The following is a 16,530-nucleotide window of genomic DNA, read 5'->3' on the forward strand; positions in this document are numbered from 1 at the left end:
TGAGAACAGCTATGGAAAGGATTTTGTTTATTGTACTACTTACCAAATTGGCTTGAATAGTACATTTCTTCTCGTCGAAACACTTTCGATTCTAGTTCAACAACTCTAAACAAGAATTTTTCGCTTCATTACTATAAAAAAGATTAAGTAAATAGAGACCAGACTAGTGGAAATACCAAACTCAAAAATTTTGACTCTTCTCAAAAGAAACAGAAGAGGTTGCCATTTAGAAGTATCCATGTCATCCACGTTGCTAAGGAAGTGGGAATAAGGATTAGAAGACTTTCAGGATCTGAAACTCGCGGAAAATGTCTCGTATGAAGACCATACCAATGAAGACAAGATACTGGAGACTTCGGATCCTTTCCAAATTGCATAACTTTACTTTGGTAAGAACTTATCGCAAAAATTGCCAGGAATCTTTCACTTCTTCATTAATTTCTTAATTGTCTTCGAAATTCCAATAAAAACAATTTAACTTGTTGTATTTTTTGCCCTGAGTCGAATGAGACCAGCTCCAGGTTTCTGTGTTAATCTGGTCATCCGGCCAAGTTCAGAAATTGCAGCACAGACCGGAATTTCCAAAACAAATATTTTAAGAAACCTACACGAGTATTTAAATAATGCCAAAAATTAGTTTAAGGTGCCAAAAGCAACGTCGTTTGAGCGATTTTTAGAGCTTTGACACCTGTACCAAGAAAGCGTCCATCAATTGTAACGATTGATGAAAATATGAACTTTTACAACGATCCGACACCCATAACAGATTCCATAGATTGGAATCGGAATAGAGAGCCCGTGCCAAAAAAGCAAAGGTCACGATACACGTCAAAAAAAGTGATGGCTACAATATTTTGGAACTGCGACGGTATCCTTCAGTTTTACTAAGGCAGTTGCATCCAGTCGCTGCGCTTTCCAACGCTGCTGTATACGAATGTGACTTCATATAGCGCTGAGCTGACTCCGTCCGATTGAAGATGAAGCTGAAGGCCGATGGTGACGGTTTTTTCTATTCATACCTTTTTTCCATGTCGGGCTAAGAACTAAGTAGCAAGGGATTGAAAAAGTTTCGAAGCTAGATTAGAAAAAATTGTAAGCGAGGCACAAAAAAGAAGAATGTAAATAAGTCAGAAGAAGACCAAATATATGGAACGTTACCGTTTTTTTTTTGGTATAGTCATGGGATTGTTTTTTCAAAAAAGTGAAACGATATTAGGGGATTATTACGCTTGATCCACCATATTCACCAGATTTAATCATCAGCGATTTTTTCCTGTTTCTTAACCTTAAAATTCCATTGTTCATCGTGCAAGGACGTTATATCGTTCATGAAAATTTTTATTTGGAATTTGATATTTCGGTAATTATCTAAAAATCATCCCACGCCCCCAATGGGGTTGTGGGGGTGATAAAGAAAAGTGTATTGGATACAAGACAAATTATTCGAGCCGTCGGTCATCCCTTGTTAAAAGAAAGAGAGGGTTAAAGAATAAAAATTCGATATTTTCGGAATTATGTGTGTTAACAAATTATAAATTTTATTTGAAAATATATAAACAAAAAATACAGTTAAATAGTGAAAATTATATGTGAAAAATATATGAAATTAATTCAGTGGAATTATGAACAATTATATTGAAAATTCAATAACTATTTTTATAATTGTTAATTGACGTATTTATATGAAAATATATTTTTTTATGGTAAAATAGGGTAAAAAAGATCAAAGGGTGTGAAGGGGGGGGCGGTGTTAAAAGAGCACGGAAAGATGTTGTATAAATAATGTTCTTAAGTAGAACCTAACCTAACCTAACCTAACCTAACCTAACCTAACCTAACCTAACCTAACCTAATCTAACCTAACCTAACCTAAACTAAACTTAAGAACAATGACCGACGGCCAATTCCACCGTATATTGTAATTAATTTTCCCCAAAACACCCACAACCCCAAGTCGATAGGGGGTGGGGGATGATTTTTTAGATAATTACCGATATTTCGACAGTTGTTATGATAATTCCAATTATAAATTAAACGCTCTGTATAATAAGAATGTTGTTTTTGTTAATGAGATTTGATAGATATGAAATGATAAATATTTTGTTATTATAAAGGGTACATTGTTTTTTTGAAGTACTGACTATAATATATGAAAGAATTTAAAAAAAAATAAAGGATACTTGTAATTATCTCTAGCGTCGTAACTAAACAAAAAATTTCGTTTGAAATACTTGCACAGATATTTATAAACTAATGTCAGTCAGTCAATGACAGAAAAATTATAAACATATTCCAAAATCTAAATTTATTAACCACCTTTCGGCCCTTAACAGCCACCCCTCATGACAGATATAAAAAATATTAATTAACATATTATTAAGCAGTTAATCAGGTTCAATTCACCCTCTCTATTAATATTGAGCTTGTGCCGGGGGTTGATTTTTATTTATTATAGTGAAAACTACCCCTATTCCAAAAAATTTGATAGAATATTAGTTTTGAGCGTGCAATTATATGTAAATATTTCAAATTAATGTCGATAAACAATTTTTTATGTATTAAACAGTTTTTACCCCTAAAAATCACCCTTAAAATTGTTATTATTCAAAAATTACATCGCAATTGTTATTAAATATATGGGAAACCCAATTGTATGAAAATTTAAATTTTATATCGACTTCAAAGGTACCTCTGTACTTGGATTAATTATACACTTTCGCGGTCACCTGGTTTTTTGACTCTAGAAAATCGAAAAATGGATGGATTTTAATGATCTTGATCTCAAAATGTTCCATTTTACGGCGGGTTTATAAAAAAAATTAGTAAAAATAGCTGGAATGAAAATTTCCCATAGTTTTACTGTTTTAAATCGTAAAAAAACGGTTTTGCAAAATAATCCTTTACAAAAAATTATGGTAATTATACACTTTCGCGGTCACCTGGTTTTTTTGTTAGGTTAGGTTAGGTTAGGTTAGGTTGGCTTTAGAAAATCGAAAAATGGATGGATTTTAATGATCTTGGTCCCAAAATGTTCCATTTTACGGCGGATTTATAAAAAAAAATAGTAGAAATAGCTGAAATGAAAATTTCCCATAGTTTTACTGTTTTAAATCGTAAAAAAACGGTTTTGCAAAATAATCCTTTACAAAAAATTATGGTAATTATACACTTTCGCGGTCACCTGGTTTTTTTGTTAGGTTAGGTTAGGTTAGGTTGGCTTTAGAAAATCGAAAAATGGATGGATTTTAATGATCTTGGTCTCAAAATGTTCCATTTTACGGCGGATTTATAAAAAGAATACGAAAATTAAAAAAAATAGATATTTTTTACAGTTTCATGACTTTAAATGCAAAAAAATGACTTTCTACATATAATTCTTCGTAACTGTTTTTGACGTCGTGGAATCAAGTTCGTATATTTTTTTTCGCAATTAACATAACAAAATGAATATTTTGAAAAAAAAAAGTTTTTCTACTATTTAAGATTAAAAACTATTAAAAACCGCAAATTCAGCCACTACCCCGTGTTTTTCATAAATTCGTCGTAAAAAGGAACATTTTGAGACCAAAATTATAAAATTTATATATTTTTCGATTTTTAATGGTCCAAAAACTATTAACATTGAAGAATATAGTGCGAAACTATTCACGAAAATTGATTGTTTTTCATCGATTTCATTTTAAGCTATAAAAACTGAAAAAATCAGTCTTTTTGGATTTTTATTTTTAAATTGTTTATTAATTTATGTAGAATACAAAAAAAAAATATAAGAACTTTATCTGATAATGAGATAATTTTTTGTAAAGGATTATTTTGCAAAACCGTTTTTTTACGATTTAAAACAGTAAAACTATGAAAAAAATTTCATTCCAGCTATTTCTACTAATTTTTTTATAAATCCGCCGTAAAATGGAACATTTTGAGATCAAGATCATTAAAATCCATCCATTTTTCGATTTTCTAGAGTCAAAAAACCAGGTGACCGCGAAAGTGTATAATTACCATAATTTTTTGTAAAGGATTATTTTGCAAAACCGTTTTTTTACGATTTAAAACAGTAAAACTATGAAAAAAATTTCATTCCAGCTATTTCTACTAATTTTTTTATAAATCCGCCGTAAAATGGAACATTTTGAGATCAAGATCATTAAAATCCATCCATTTTTCGATTTTCTAGAGTCAAAAAACCAGGTGACCGCGAAAGTGTATAATTACCATAATTTTTTGTAAAGGATTATTTTGCAAAACCGTTTTTTTACGATTTAAAACAGTAAAACTATGAAAAAATTTTCATTCCAGCTATTTCTACTAATTTTTTTATAAACCCGCCGTAAAATGGAACATTTTGAGATCAAGATCATTAAAATCCATCCATTTTTCGATTTTCTAGAGTCAAAAAACCAGGTGACCGCGAAAGTGTATAATTACCATAATTTTTTGTAAAGGATTATTTTGCAAAACCGTTTTTTTACGATTTAAAACAGTAAAACTATGAAAAAATTTTCATTCCAGCTATTTCTACTAATTTTTTTATAAATCAGCCGTAAAATGGAACATTTTGAGACCAAGATCATTAAAATCCATCCATTTTTCGATTTTCTAGAGTCAAAAAACCAGGTGACCGCGAAAGTGTATAATTACCATAATTTTTTGTAAAGGATTATTTTGCAAAACCGTTTTTTTTACGATTTAAAACAGTAAAACTATGAAAAAATTTTCATTCCAGCTATTTCTACTAATTTTTTTTATAAATCCGCCGTAAAATGGAACATTTTGAGACCAAGATCATTAAAATCCATCCATTTTTCGATTTTCTAGAGTCAAAAAACCAGGTGACCGCGAAAGTGTATAATTACCATAATTTTTTGTAAAGGATTATTTTGCAAAACCGTTTTTTTTACGATTTAAAACAGTAAAACTATGAAAAAATTTTCATTCCAGCTATTTCTACTAATTTTTTTATAAACTTGCCGTAAAATGGAACATTTTGAGACCAAGATCATTAAAATCCATCCATTTTTCGATTTTCTACAGCCAAAAAACCAGGTGACCGTACTTGGTGCTGCTTTTGATTTTTTAAGGGTAAAAACTACCCCTATTAAAATTATTTTTAAATTCTAGATTTTGTTGGATGTGATCGATTGAAATCAACTCAATATATTAAAAAATTGTGTCTTAATAACTTTTATTACAATAAAAAATAAATATAAATAAGAATATTATAAAAAGTAAATATAAAAATGATTTTTACTCCTCCTCACGCTCGTCTTTCTCTTCGACTACTTCTTTCCACCTTATATTCGTCTTCTAAATCATCTTTTTCGTCTCTATTACATACAAAAAATCATTCTTGATAGCTCTTCAGGTACAGGCTGATCCGAATCAGATTATTTGCCTCGATATGTGATAATGGATAAAACATGAATCCGTCACTTTACTTCGGAATCAAAACGATCATCATCTGAGTGGACTGCAGCGGTGAACTAGGTCCCAAACGTCCAAAGGCACGATAGGGTTCAGGTTTGAATCCAAAAATCAAGAAAAAACTTCCTCAAATGTCGAAGAAAAAAACTTTTTGTTACCAAGGTTTAATTGAACGAATTGTTTTCTCCGTATAGTCCAGATCTGGCCCCCAGTGACTACTGGCTATTAACTGATGGAAAGGAGTTGATGAAGCTGAAGCTGTTTTGGGCTAAAAGACAATTCCTACTACAAGCACGGCACCGAGAAGTTGGAGAAGCGTTGGAATGATTTTATTGATGAATAAAATCGATTTTTGGCAAAAAATGTGTTTTTCTTTATGATTTATTGCGTGATGGTTGGATTTCGCTACTCCAAGCGTTTCTACAATATATCTTTTAGTTCAACGGATTCTAAATTCTTGATAATAACCAGATAACTCACAAAAACAAACAAATTACAAACAAATGTCCGGTTTTTTTGGGAATTTATCAGAAAAATCAAATAAAATTCATTTCAAAAGCAATGATCGAATTTAAATTTGCTACGTAGTTCAGTAGATAAATTTATCTCGAAGAAATCTCAATTAACGGGACATTATTGCGAAGCACCCACATTTTTATACAAATATCAAGTGCTCAAAAATATTATCATTTAAATAACTTTTCTATTGTGTATTTCTGTGTATAGATAAACACAATAAGAGGCCCGATAAATACCAAAGAAAATACCTTTGACGAAACTAATTTAAACGATGATTATTACAAAATATGCGGTACAATTATCAAAAGGGTTGTTCTTATAAGGGCGTAGGAGGGGCATAGGAGAGGGCAAATACTTCTAAAATGTCTTCTGGGCCGGAGACTGTACCTTATGGACAAACACGAATGTTTTGGTTGTTTTTTCCCTACCCAAGAAATTTTTTCCAACAAAAACAATAGAAGTGTCATTTTAAAGCATTAGGACAAAGAAATTTGACAATTAATAATGTTTAATATGAACGTAATTTTCAAATTAAGTCAATAGATTAAAAAACAAACATTAGATATTTAAAAAAAATCTCAGCGGGCTGGATAAAGTTAGTGAAAGAGTCGTATCCGGCCCACGGGCCGGTTTTGGCCCGCCTCTGGGCGTTGACCGAGAATGTCATTAATTTTTTCTTGTAACGTTTATAACAAAAGTGAAAAATTTGTAATGCAGTCTTGACGAAATAAAGTTAATAATTCGTTGATACAGTACTTTTTTTCTAAACATATTTTCAAAGATGGCCGATTCTACTGGAAGTCGATTTTAACTTTATTTTAAATAGAACACTCTGTATTTTGAGACATTTTTTAAATTTACGCAAAATTTTAGTATAATTTTGCCTGAAAACTTTTTTCAAAAAATGTATACTTTTCGAGTTATTGATTTTTTTGTAAAAAATTTCACCGTTGCAGACCCTTATAAATTAATTTTTTACGAAAATACCCTTAAAGATATGAAAATAGTTTCTGTTCGGTTACTTTTAGCAAAATCAAACGTATTTAAATCATTGTTGGAAATTTTTTCATTTTATACAGGGTGTGTATAAAAAATGTCCATAAATATGAAATTTCTTAATTTTTTTAAGTAGAACCACCCAGTGTTTTTTCTATATAAAGCAAATTCATGTACACTTTCCTATACCTAAACCTTACCGTTATCCAGATATTAAATGTTTTCAGTAATTTTTTAGAGATGCAGTAAAGAAATTTTGATATTTATGATTTTAAACTTTGAACACTTCTTATACACACACCGTATAAAATGAAAAATTTTCCAACATAGATTCAATTACGACCGATTTTGCTAAAAGCAACCGAATAAAAACCATTTTTATATCTTTAAGGGTATCCTTGTAAAAAAATAGTTTATAAGGGTCTGCAACGGTCAATTTTTTTACAAAAAAATTGATAACTCAAAAAGTATGCATTTTTCCAAAAAAGTTTTTAGACAAATTTTTAAAGATATGAAAATGGTTTCTATTCGATTGCTTTAAGCAAGGTCAGAAGTATATGAATCTATGTTGAAACATATTTCATTCTATACAGGGTGTGTATAAAAAGTGTTCAAAGTTTAACTTCACAAATATCAAATTTCTTCATTTTTTTTAAATAGAGCCACCCGGTTTTTTTTATTTTAATGCATTGAAGGTTAAAAAAAAGCAAATTTATGTTTACTTTCCTATACCTAAACCTTACCGTTATCCAGATATTAAACGTTTTCAGTAAATTTTTAGAGATGCAGTAAAGAAATTTGATATTTATGATTTTAAACTTTCAACACTTTTTATACACACCCTGTATAAAATGAAGAATTTTCCAACATAGATTCAATTACGACCGATTTTGCTAAAAGTAACCGAATAAAAACCATTTTTATATCTTTAAAGGTATCCTTGTAAAAAATTAATTTATAAGGGCCTGCAACTGTCAATTTTTTTACGAAAAAATTGATAACTCAAAAAGTATGCATTTTTGGAAAAAAGTTTTTAGACAAATTTTTAAAGATATGAAAATGGTTTCTATTCGATTGCTTTAAGCAAGGTCAGAAGTATATGAATCTATGTTGAAACATTTTTCATTCTATACAGGGTGTGTATAAAAAGTGTTCAAAGTTTAACTTCACAAATATCAAATTTCTTCATTTTTTTTAAATAGAGCCACCCGGTTTTTTTTATTTTAATGCATTGAGGGTTAAAAAAAAGCAAATTTATGTTTACTTTCCTATACCTAAACCTTACCGTTATCCAGATATTAAACGTTTTCAGTAAATTTTTAGAGATGCAGTAAAGAAATTTGATATTTATGATTTTAAACTTTCAACACTTTTTATACACACCCTGTATAAAATGAAGAATTTTCCAACATAGATTCAATTACGACCGATTTTGCTAAAAGTAACCGAATAAAAACCATTTTTATATCTTTAAAGGTATCCTTGTAAAAAATTAATTTATAAGGGCCTGCAACTGTCAATTTTTTTACGAAAAAATTGATAACTCAAAAAGTATGCATTTTTGGAAAAAAGTTTTTAGACAAATTTTTAAAGATATGAAAATGGTTTCTATTCGATTGCTTTAAGCAAGGTCAGAAGTATATGAATCTATGTTGAAACATTTTTCATTCTATACAGGGTGTGTATAAAAAGTGTTCAAAGTTTAACTTCACAAATATCAAATTTCTTCATTTTTTTTAAATAGAGCCACCCGGTTTTTTTTATTTTAATGCATTGAAGGTTAAAAAAAAGCAAATTTATGTTTACTTTCCTATACCTAAACCTTACCGTTATCCAGATATTAAACGTTTTCAGTAAATTTTTAGAGATGCAGTAAAGAAATTTGATATTTATGATTTTAAACTTTCAACACTTTTTATACACACCCTGTATAAAATGAAGAATTTTCCAACATAGATTCAATTACGACCGATTTTGCTAAAAGTAACCGAATAAAAACCATTTTTATATCTTTAAAGGTATCCTTGTAAAAAATTAATTTATAAGGGCCTGCAACTGTCAATTTTTTTACGAAAAAATTGATAACTCAAAAAGTATGCATTTTTGGAAAAAAGTTTTTAGACAAATTTTTAAAGATATGAAAATGGTTTCTATTCGATTGCTTTAAGCAAGGTCAGAAGTATATGAATCTATGTTGAAACATTTTTCATTCTATACAGGGTGTGTATAAAAAGTGTTCAAAGTTTAACTTCACAAATATCAAATTTCTTCATTTTTTTTAAATAGAGCCACCCGGTTTTTTTTATTTTAATGCATTGAGGGTTAAAAAAAAGCAAATTTATGTTTACTTTCCTATACCTAAACCTTACCGTTATCCAGATATTAAACGTTTTCAGTAAATTTTTAGAGATGCAGTAAAGAAATTTGATATTTATGATTTTAAACTTTCAACACTTTTTATACACACCCTGTATAAAATGAAGAATTTTCCAACATAGATTCAATTACGACCGATTTTGCTAAAAGTAACCGAATAAAAACCATTTTTATATCTTTAAAGGTATCCTTGTAAAAAATTAATTTATAAGGGCCTGCAACTGTCAATTTTTTTACGAAAAAATTGATAACTCAAAAAGTATGCATTTTTGGAAAAAAGTTTTTAGACAAATTTTTAAAGATATGAAAATGGTTTCTATTCGATTGCTTTAAGCAAGGTCAGAAGTATATGAATCTATGTTGAAACATTTTTCATTCTATACAGGGTGTGTATAAAAAGTGTTCAAAGTTTAACTTCACAAATATCAAATTTCTTCATTTTTTTTAAATAGAGCCACCCGGTTTTTTTTATTTTAATGCATTGAAGGTTAAAAAAAAGCAAATTTATGTTTACTTTCCTATACCTAAACCTTACCGTTATCCAGATATTAAACGTTTTCAGTAAATTTTTAGAGATGCAGTAAAGAAATTTGATATTTATGATTTTAAACTTTCAACACTTTTTATACACACCCTGTATAAAATGAAGAATTTTCCAACATAGATTCAATTACGACCGATTTTGCTAAAAGTAACCGAATAAAAACCATTTTTATATCTTTAAAGGTATCCTTGTAAAAAATTAATTTATAAGGGCCTGCAACTGTCAATTTTTTTACGAAAAAATTGATAACTCAAAAAGTATGCATTTTTGGAAAAAAGTTTTTAGACAAATTTTTAAAGATATGAAAATGGTTTCTATTCGATTGCTTTAAGCAAGGTCAGAAGTATATGAATCTATGTTGAAACATTTTTCATTCTATACAGGGTGTGTATAAAAAGTGTTCAAAGTTTAATTTCACAAATATCAAATTTCTTCATTTTTTTTAAATAGAGCCACCCGGTTTTTTCTATTTTAATGCATTGAGGGTTAAAAAAAAGCAAATTTATGCTTACTTTCCTATAACTAAACCTCACCGTTATCCAGATATTAAATATTCTGGAAATTTAGACCACGCCTGCATCTTTAAAAATTTACAGAAAACATTTAATATCTGGATAGTTTAGATATAGAAAAATATATATGAATTTGCATGATTTTTTACCCCTAAATGCATTAAAATAGAAAAACTGGTGGCTCTATTTAAAAAAATAAAGAAATATGATATTTATAAAGTTAAAATAACAAAACAAACGTAGAAATTTTCATGATTTTACTATAAGTATTTTGCTATATACAGATAGCTTTAACTCGTCGTGGGACACCCCGTATATTGTCAGGAAGTCGAAAAGGTATATTTCGAAAGACGCAAAAAGTGTAAAGTTGACGATATCTTGTTGTAGTCCTTCTTCAGTATACATTTATCCTTCTGGAAATTTTTTAAACGCCAAAATATATCTTTTATGTTATATTATAGTGTTTCATAGAGTTTTTTCTACAATATCTTACAAACTGTCACAGCGCAACATAGTACGACGAAGTACATAACCTCAATCTTCAAATTATGGCAACATTGCTTAAATATCTCCATTTTTATAGAGATAACCAAAAGAGAGGATATTGAATTTTGGTTTTGTTTTAGTTTGAGATTCGTCGATTCAATATATTTGTTAAAAGTGTACCATGATAAAGAATACATTCTACGAGATAAGTTTCCAAATAAACGCTCGTGTTGTTTTCAATAGGAAACGTGATAATAATTCTAAGTAGTATACCATGTGAATGTCGAGCTCTTAACTAAATATTTTATCAGTAATTCCTATAATCAAAATATTCATAATCCGATAAGAGAATCAAGGAATTCGCTAATAAAAAATACTTAGTTAAGGATCTGGGCTTAACGAAGGAAAAAACTGAACTGCTTTGCTCTAGTCTAAAAGAAAATAACTTCCTGGAGGCTGGAACCAGCGTTCATGTGTATAGGAAAAGAGAACGGCAAGTATTTTGAACTAGAGGGTGATTCGGTGTATTGCTCAGACATTCCTGATCTAATGAGTGAGTTTGGAAGAAGACTGGAGGTTTATTGATTCATCGAAAATTGTTTGAAGGCTGTTTCACTACACAACGGTAACGTATTTACTTCTGCATGCTCCTTGGTCAGCAAGTTTCCTCTTTGACTGGGACAGTAGAGCTAGGAATCAACATTGGTGCAAAAAGAAGTTTGTAAAGGCTTTGCTTAAAGACGGGCCTTGCTTCAAATATCTCTATCAGGAATTTCCACATCTTACAGGAGCTAAATTGAAAGAAGGCCTGATATTAGACGTTAACTTCGAATCCACAATAACCTCAAAGGAAAAGGAAGCACGGGTATCCTTCAAGCAAGTTCTTGGGAAATGAAAAAGACCCAGAATATGGAGTCTATCGTTGCCAACATGCTAAAAAAGTTTGGAACACCAACATGAAAGTTCAGCAAGCTAATCATCGTAGAAAAAGTTACATAAGAAGTTTTAAAGAAAGAAAGATATTAGATTATAATAAAATACATATTAATCGGAAACTATGGGTGATACAAAAAAACTAAGGCCAGATTTGGATTCAGTACATAAAAATCTATAAAGATCGGCTGTTAAAATAAAAAAAATAGTTTTTTGTTGGCCTGTGTTATCTTAGAGAGGATTGGTAATAATGCGTTAGGACGATAATTCTTAGTGTTATTTTTTTCGCCGCCCTTGTGCATCGATGCCGCAGGATGTCTTGTTTTAGATGCTGAGTATAGTTTGCTCTAGCTCAGATCTATTCGCATGTCCGAGGAAAACACTGTCAGTTATTGGATTCCCTAGCAGATTGGATTTTTGGTTTAAAAATTAATACTAAACACGATTTTATTCCAAATACCAACTTTATTTAATATGTATAAAAATATATAAAAAATTTGGTTATAAACAATATAAAACTTATATTCGCCCAATTATGGAGTATTGCGGTGTCCGGAACTAGTGCGGGACAAAGATCTTCTCGAAAAAGTTCAGATTATCTCTCGGGCGTAGTACAAGACCTAGTCATACAGAAAGACTAAACATAATGGATTTATCGACCTTTAGAACAACGTCGTCTTCGTGGGGATACGATAATCACCTATCGCGTTTTAAATTCCAATTATGGTAACTTAAAAAACATATTTAACGTGGACACTGGTAATCGGCTTCGAGGACACCGATGGAAATTGTCGAACAAGGCAACATTTTTTGTGTAATCGTGTTTTTTCAACATGGAATCATCTACCTGAGGATATTGTAACGACACCGTCTGTCAATGGACGGGACGCTTTTCTATTTTGTAGTTAAATCTTTTTCCCCTTTTAATTTTTGTATTATATATAGTATATTTCAGGAGTTATGAGTAATAATAATAATAATAATCTTGGTTATAAAGGTATTTCATCCCAGTTTCTTTTCCTCAACTTAACTCCAACACCATTTTCGGATCTGAGTACTGCTACCGCAGACAATTTCAATGGATGTCCGCAAGGTAAAACTTCATAATTTCTTAGTACTTTAGAAATTACGGATTTAATTACATTCCAAGCAAATCTTTGTCCTAAAAATAGATAAAACATTGAATTATATATTCGCTTTTTTCTTTAATAAAACGTCCTCTCACCGATACAATTTCTGGGTCCAGCACTAAAAGGAAGATACGCATATACAGGAATATGGGTAGTATCCTCGAATCGACTGGGGTCGAACTTTTCCGGATCGGGAAAATACTTTGGGTTTCTGTGTAGAGAATATATAACTAAAAGAATCGATGTACCAGCCGGTATAACTTTTCCATCTTTGTACGTCAAATCTTTATCAGTTTTACGACCAATATAAGGCACAGACGGATACAATCTAAAATAAAATTGAAGTTTCATGGATCAACTGCCACCAAACTAAGTTATTACGTAAATTAGCCCAGTCTCAACATCTTCTAGTGGCTACAAAGATATTAAAAATAAAAGAAATTGATTCACTCGGCCATCGCCTGAAAACACATGTTGTTAGATAAGCCAATTACTAATAACTTAGGCCTACTCTTTCCGATATTACATCTTGAGCTTCAGCTACAGTTTTCCTCGAAGCCCACTCCATCCGACCGGCAACTAACCGATAGACAGAAGAAAAATATAGAGGCTTTGGAAATGGATTCGGTAAATCAACGTGTTTTAATCGTTAAAACATTTTTTTCAAAATGTGTCGATGAGAAAGACGCACTAGAGGGACTGTCGCTGATAGGCATAAGCATGGACCACAACTGGTCGGCTGACAACATCCCAACTGTTCAAGAAAGTGTTTAAAACAATCCATCAACCTCAATTCGACGCCGTGCTCAAGAGCTTGGTCTTCAAAGAACAACTTTGGCCACCATTTCGCACAAGGTTTTGCATTTGCTACCATTTAAGATTCAGTTGACACAAGAGCTTCTTCCAGAAGATCATTTATGCCAATAGGATGTTACAGCTCGTCCATAACAACCACGATTTTCATGAAAAAATCATAATGAGCTAAGAAGCGCATTTTCATTTGAATGAATATGTTAATAAACAGAATAGTCGATTCTGGGTAATGGAAAACCCTCAAATTATTCATCAGTCGCCTTTGCATCCATTAAAAGTGACAGTCTGGTGTGCAATGGTGATGTTGATTGGCCTCCGCGGTCGCCTGATTTGACTGCTCCGGACTTCTATTTGTGGGGATACGCAAACGAACCAGAAACGCTGGAGCAACTCTAACAAAATATTCGTGATGAAATGACATTAAATAAAACGTTTATCAATATTAGAACCGTTCTCTTCCATTTAATAAAAAAATATAAGCAATTGAAGTAGTATAACTTCCCGGCGGACACCTGGAAGAACAGATCGATCAACTGCTCTGGTATTGGAGCTGAACTTGTGGCTGAAGAAAGCGTTGATGCATCAACCACAGAATAGAAAAAGACGAGGAAGACCCTCGAAGATCTGGAAGGAAAGGAATTGAAGAAAATATGAAAGACAGAGGAGCTAACCACGAAAACGAGTGAACTGCTTGGAGTTTCTTCAAATATTTGTAATACGATTCCTTAGGTCAACGTCTTTGATTTTGATTCCTAGTTTCTGATCCAAGACTTTTTCCGTTGCTCTTTTTATTTACCAAACCTTGTCGAAGAAATGTCCAAAAAGCTGTAGACGTATCTCTATTTCTTTTTTGTTTATTATTAATTTCTTTAGTTGGAACAATAAATTATTGGGTTATATACATATTTAGATTTTTATTTTTTCAATAATTGCAGCATTTTTGTATCATAATTGATGTAATAAATTGATAATGTACCTTAAACATTCTTTTAATACCAAATCTAAGTAGGTCATATCAAGCAAGTCTCTATTTGTAATTGTTTTATCTTTATCGTTACCAAAAATTCGTTTCTGTTCCTCGACTACTTTGTCCTGGAAATTTAACACTATTATCATTTTTATTGCAAATTACTATTTAGCTAAATAGTGTTATAACTTAAGTTTTAAGATAGACGAATAAAAACGAATATTTTTGAAATATTTTGAACCAATTATCCATCCCGATTGAGGGAAAGTTCGTTATAAACAAATTGTATTTTTTTAAGTTTGGAAAAACATATAAAAATAGTATTTAACTTGTGTTTTCATGAGCAATAGGAAAACGTATACAGATCAATTGGTAATTTATTTGTTTTGAGCTGGGAAATATTTTCTAATATCTTGTTGAACACGAATTTCTCATAGAAATGTTCACAATCGTTTATCATTCGGAAAACATTATCAGGCACTTCTTCAATACACTGGAAATCATGTCTGATGGTCTCAAAAGCAGACAGCATTTCGGACTTTGAGGGTTTCGGTCTTCCTGCTTCCTCAGTATCATCCGTTTCGTCGTCCTCTTGGTGTTCGAGAACTTTTATCGCGTCTATTATATCATCATCAGTAGGATAATCAGTCTACTGGTACCTCTTTCGTTTTTTCGGCAAATCCAACTTTGTTAAAACAACTTTTTGTCGTAATTTCCGTAACATCATGTTGCCAAACCTTGGCCAAATCTGTTAAGGAAACACGCAGGTCGATAACCTTATCAAGGAATCTCGGAATTTGTTTCCGATAAGGTTTTTAATTACACCTTGATCCATCGGTTGTAATTTTGATATCGTATTGGGCGGAAAAAATTGTTAGTTTCACGTGATGAGGATGAGCAGGGCAATTGTCTACGAAGAGAATAACTTTTCGATGCTGTCTCATCATCTTCTTGTCAAAGTTCTTTATCAACTTCTCGAATATTTCGCTTGTCGTCCATGATTTCTTGTTGTAATCATAGTCCACTTCTATAATGATTTTATTCCTTTGAAGCACCTTGGTTGTTTGATTGTTTGCTTTGTTATGTTATAACTACAGTTACACGTTCCTTGCTATTTTTGCCACCAAAACACTTATCGTGTTTAAAAGCTGAAGTCTTATTTGGAAGGCATTTATAAAAAAGTCCACATCAGTCTGTATTAAACACGTCATCATCATCGTTGATAATCTTGTAAAATCAATTGCGATTTCGGTTTTCATTGATCACAAGCAGTTTCCGTTACACTGGCACTTTCCCCTTGTCTAACCACCCAGAACTTGCTTGAAAGTCTTCAATACCTAACATCTTTTATAAGTAGTCCTGATAGAGGCAAATTCTGATTCCGCACCATTATTACCCACTTTAGAACTGTTTCTTCTACTGAATTAAACTTACACTTTTCTAAATTTTTTTCTTTTCTTTCTCCACCAGCTTCCTGACACTTCAAAATTGCATCCCTATTTTTTATTACTGTTGAGAGAGTGCTTGGAGGAATTTCATACTTCTGTGGTATAAGTTTCTTCTGTATACCTCGCTCGACATCCTTTAAAATGTTAATTTTATCTGCTACACTTAAAGCCTTCCGCTTAGACAACGCGAATGCTCTGTTCTCAACGACAACTCCATTTATACTGAGAGATCAGAGCCGCCGACGAGCCCCGTCGGTACTGACAAGGCGGGGAGAGGAGGAGTCCGGAGCCGCCCGCTATCTGTGACTCACGCTAACTTGCCGATTGCTGCCTCCCCTTGCCACCATTTCAATAATTTTAATAATAAAAATTACTTTTTGGA

General features: G+C 31.3%; 1 protein-coding gene across 4 annotated transcripts in view; it reads right to left on the reverse strand.

Moving 5' to 3' along the window:
• Positions 1–12,235: 12,235 nt before the first annotated feature.
• The window catches only part of LOC130452074 (cytochrome P450 4c3-like), a 45,379-nt gene continuing 41,084 nt past the window's right edge, over positions 12,236–16,530 (reverse strand). For all 4 annotated transcript variants that reach the window (XM_056791400.1, XM_056791406.1, XM_056791412.1 and 1 more), the window contains 3 exons: positions 14,710–14,825; positions 13,016–13,248; positions 12,236–12,952 (listed from right to left, as the gene is read on the reverse strand). In XM_056791400.1, the coding sequence (XP_056647378.1) occupies positions 12,780–12,952; positions 13,016–13,248; positions 14,710–14,825 (522 nt within the window). In that variant the 3' untranslated portion in view covers positions 12,236–12,779. The remainder of the gene's footprint in view (positions 12,953–13,015; positions 13,249–14,709; positions 14,826–16,530) is intronic.

Source organism: Diorhabda sublineata, chromosome 1 (genome assembly GCF_026230105.1).
Source record: "Diorhabda sublineata isolate icDioSubl1.1 chromosome 1, icDioSubl1.1, whole genome shotgun sequence".
Classification (NCBI taxonomy): domain Eukaryota; kingdom Metazoa; phylum Arthropoda; class Insecta; order Coleoptera; family Chrysomelidae; genus Diorhabda; species Diorhabda sublineata.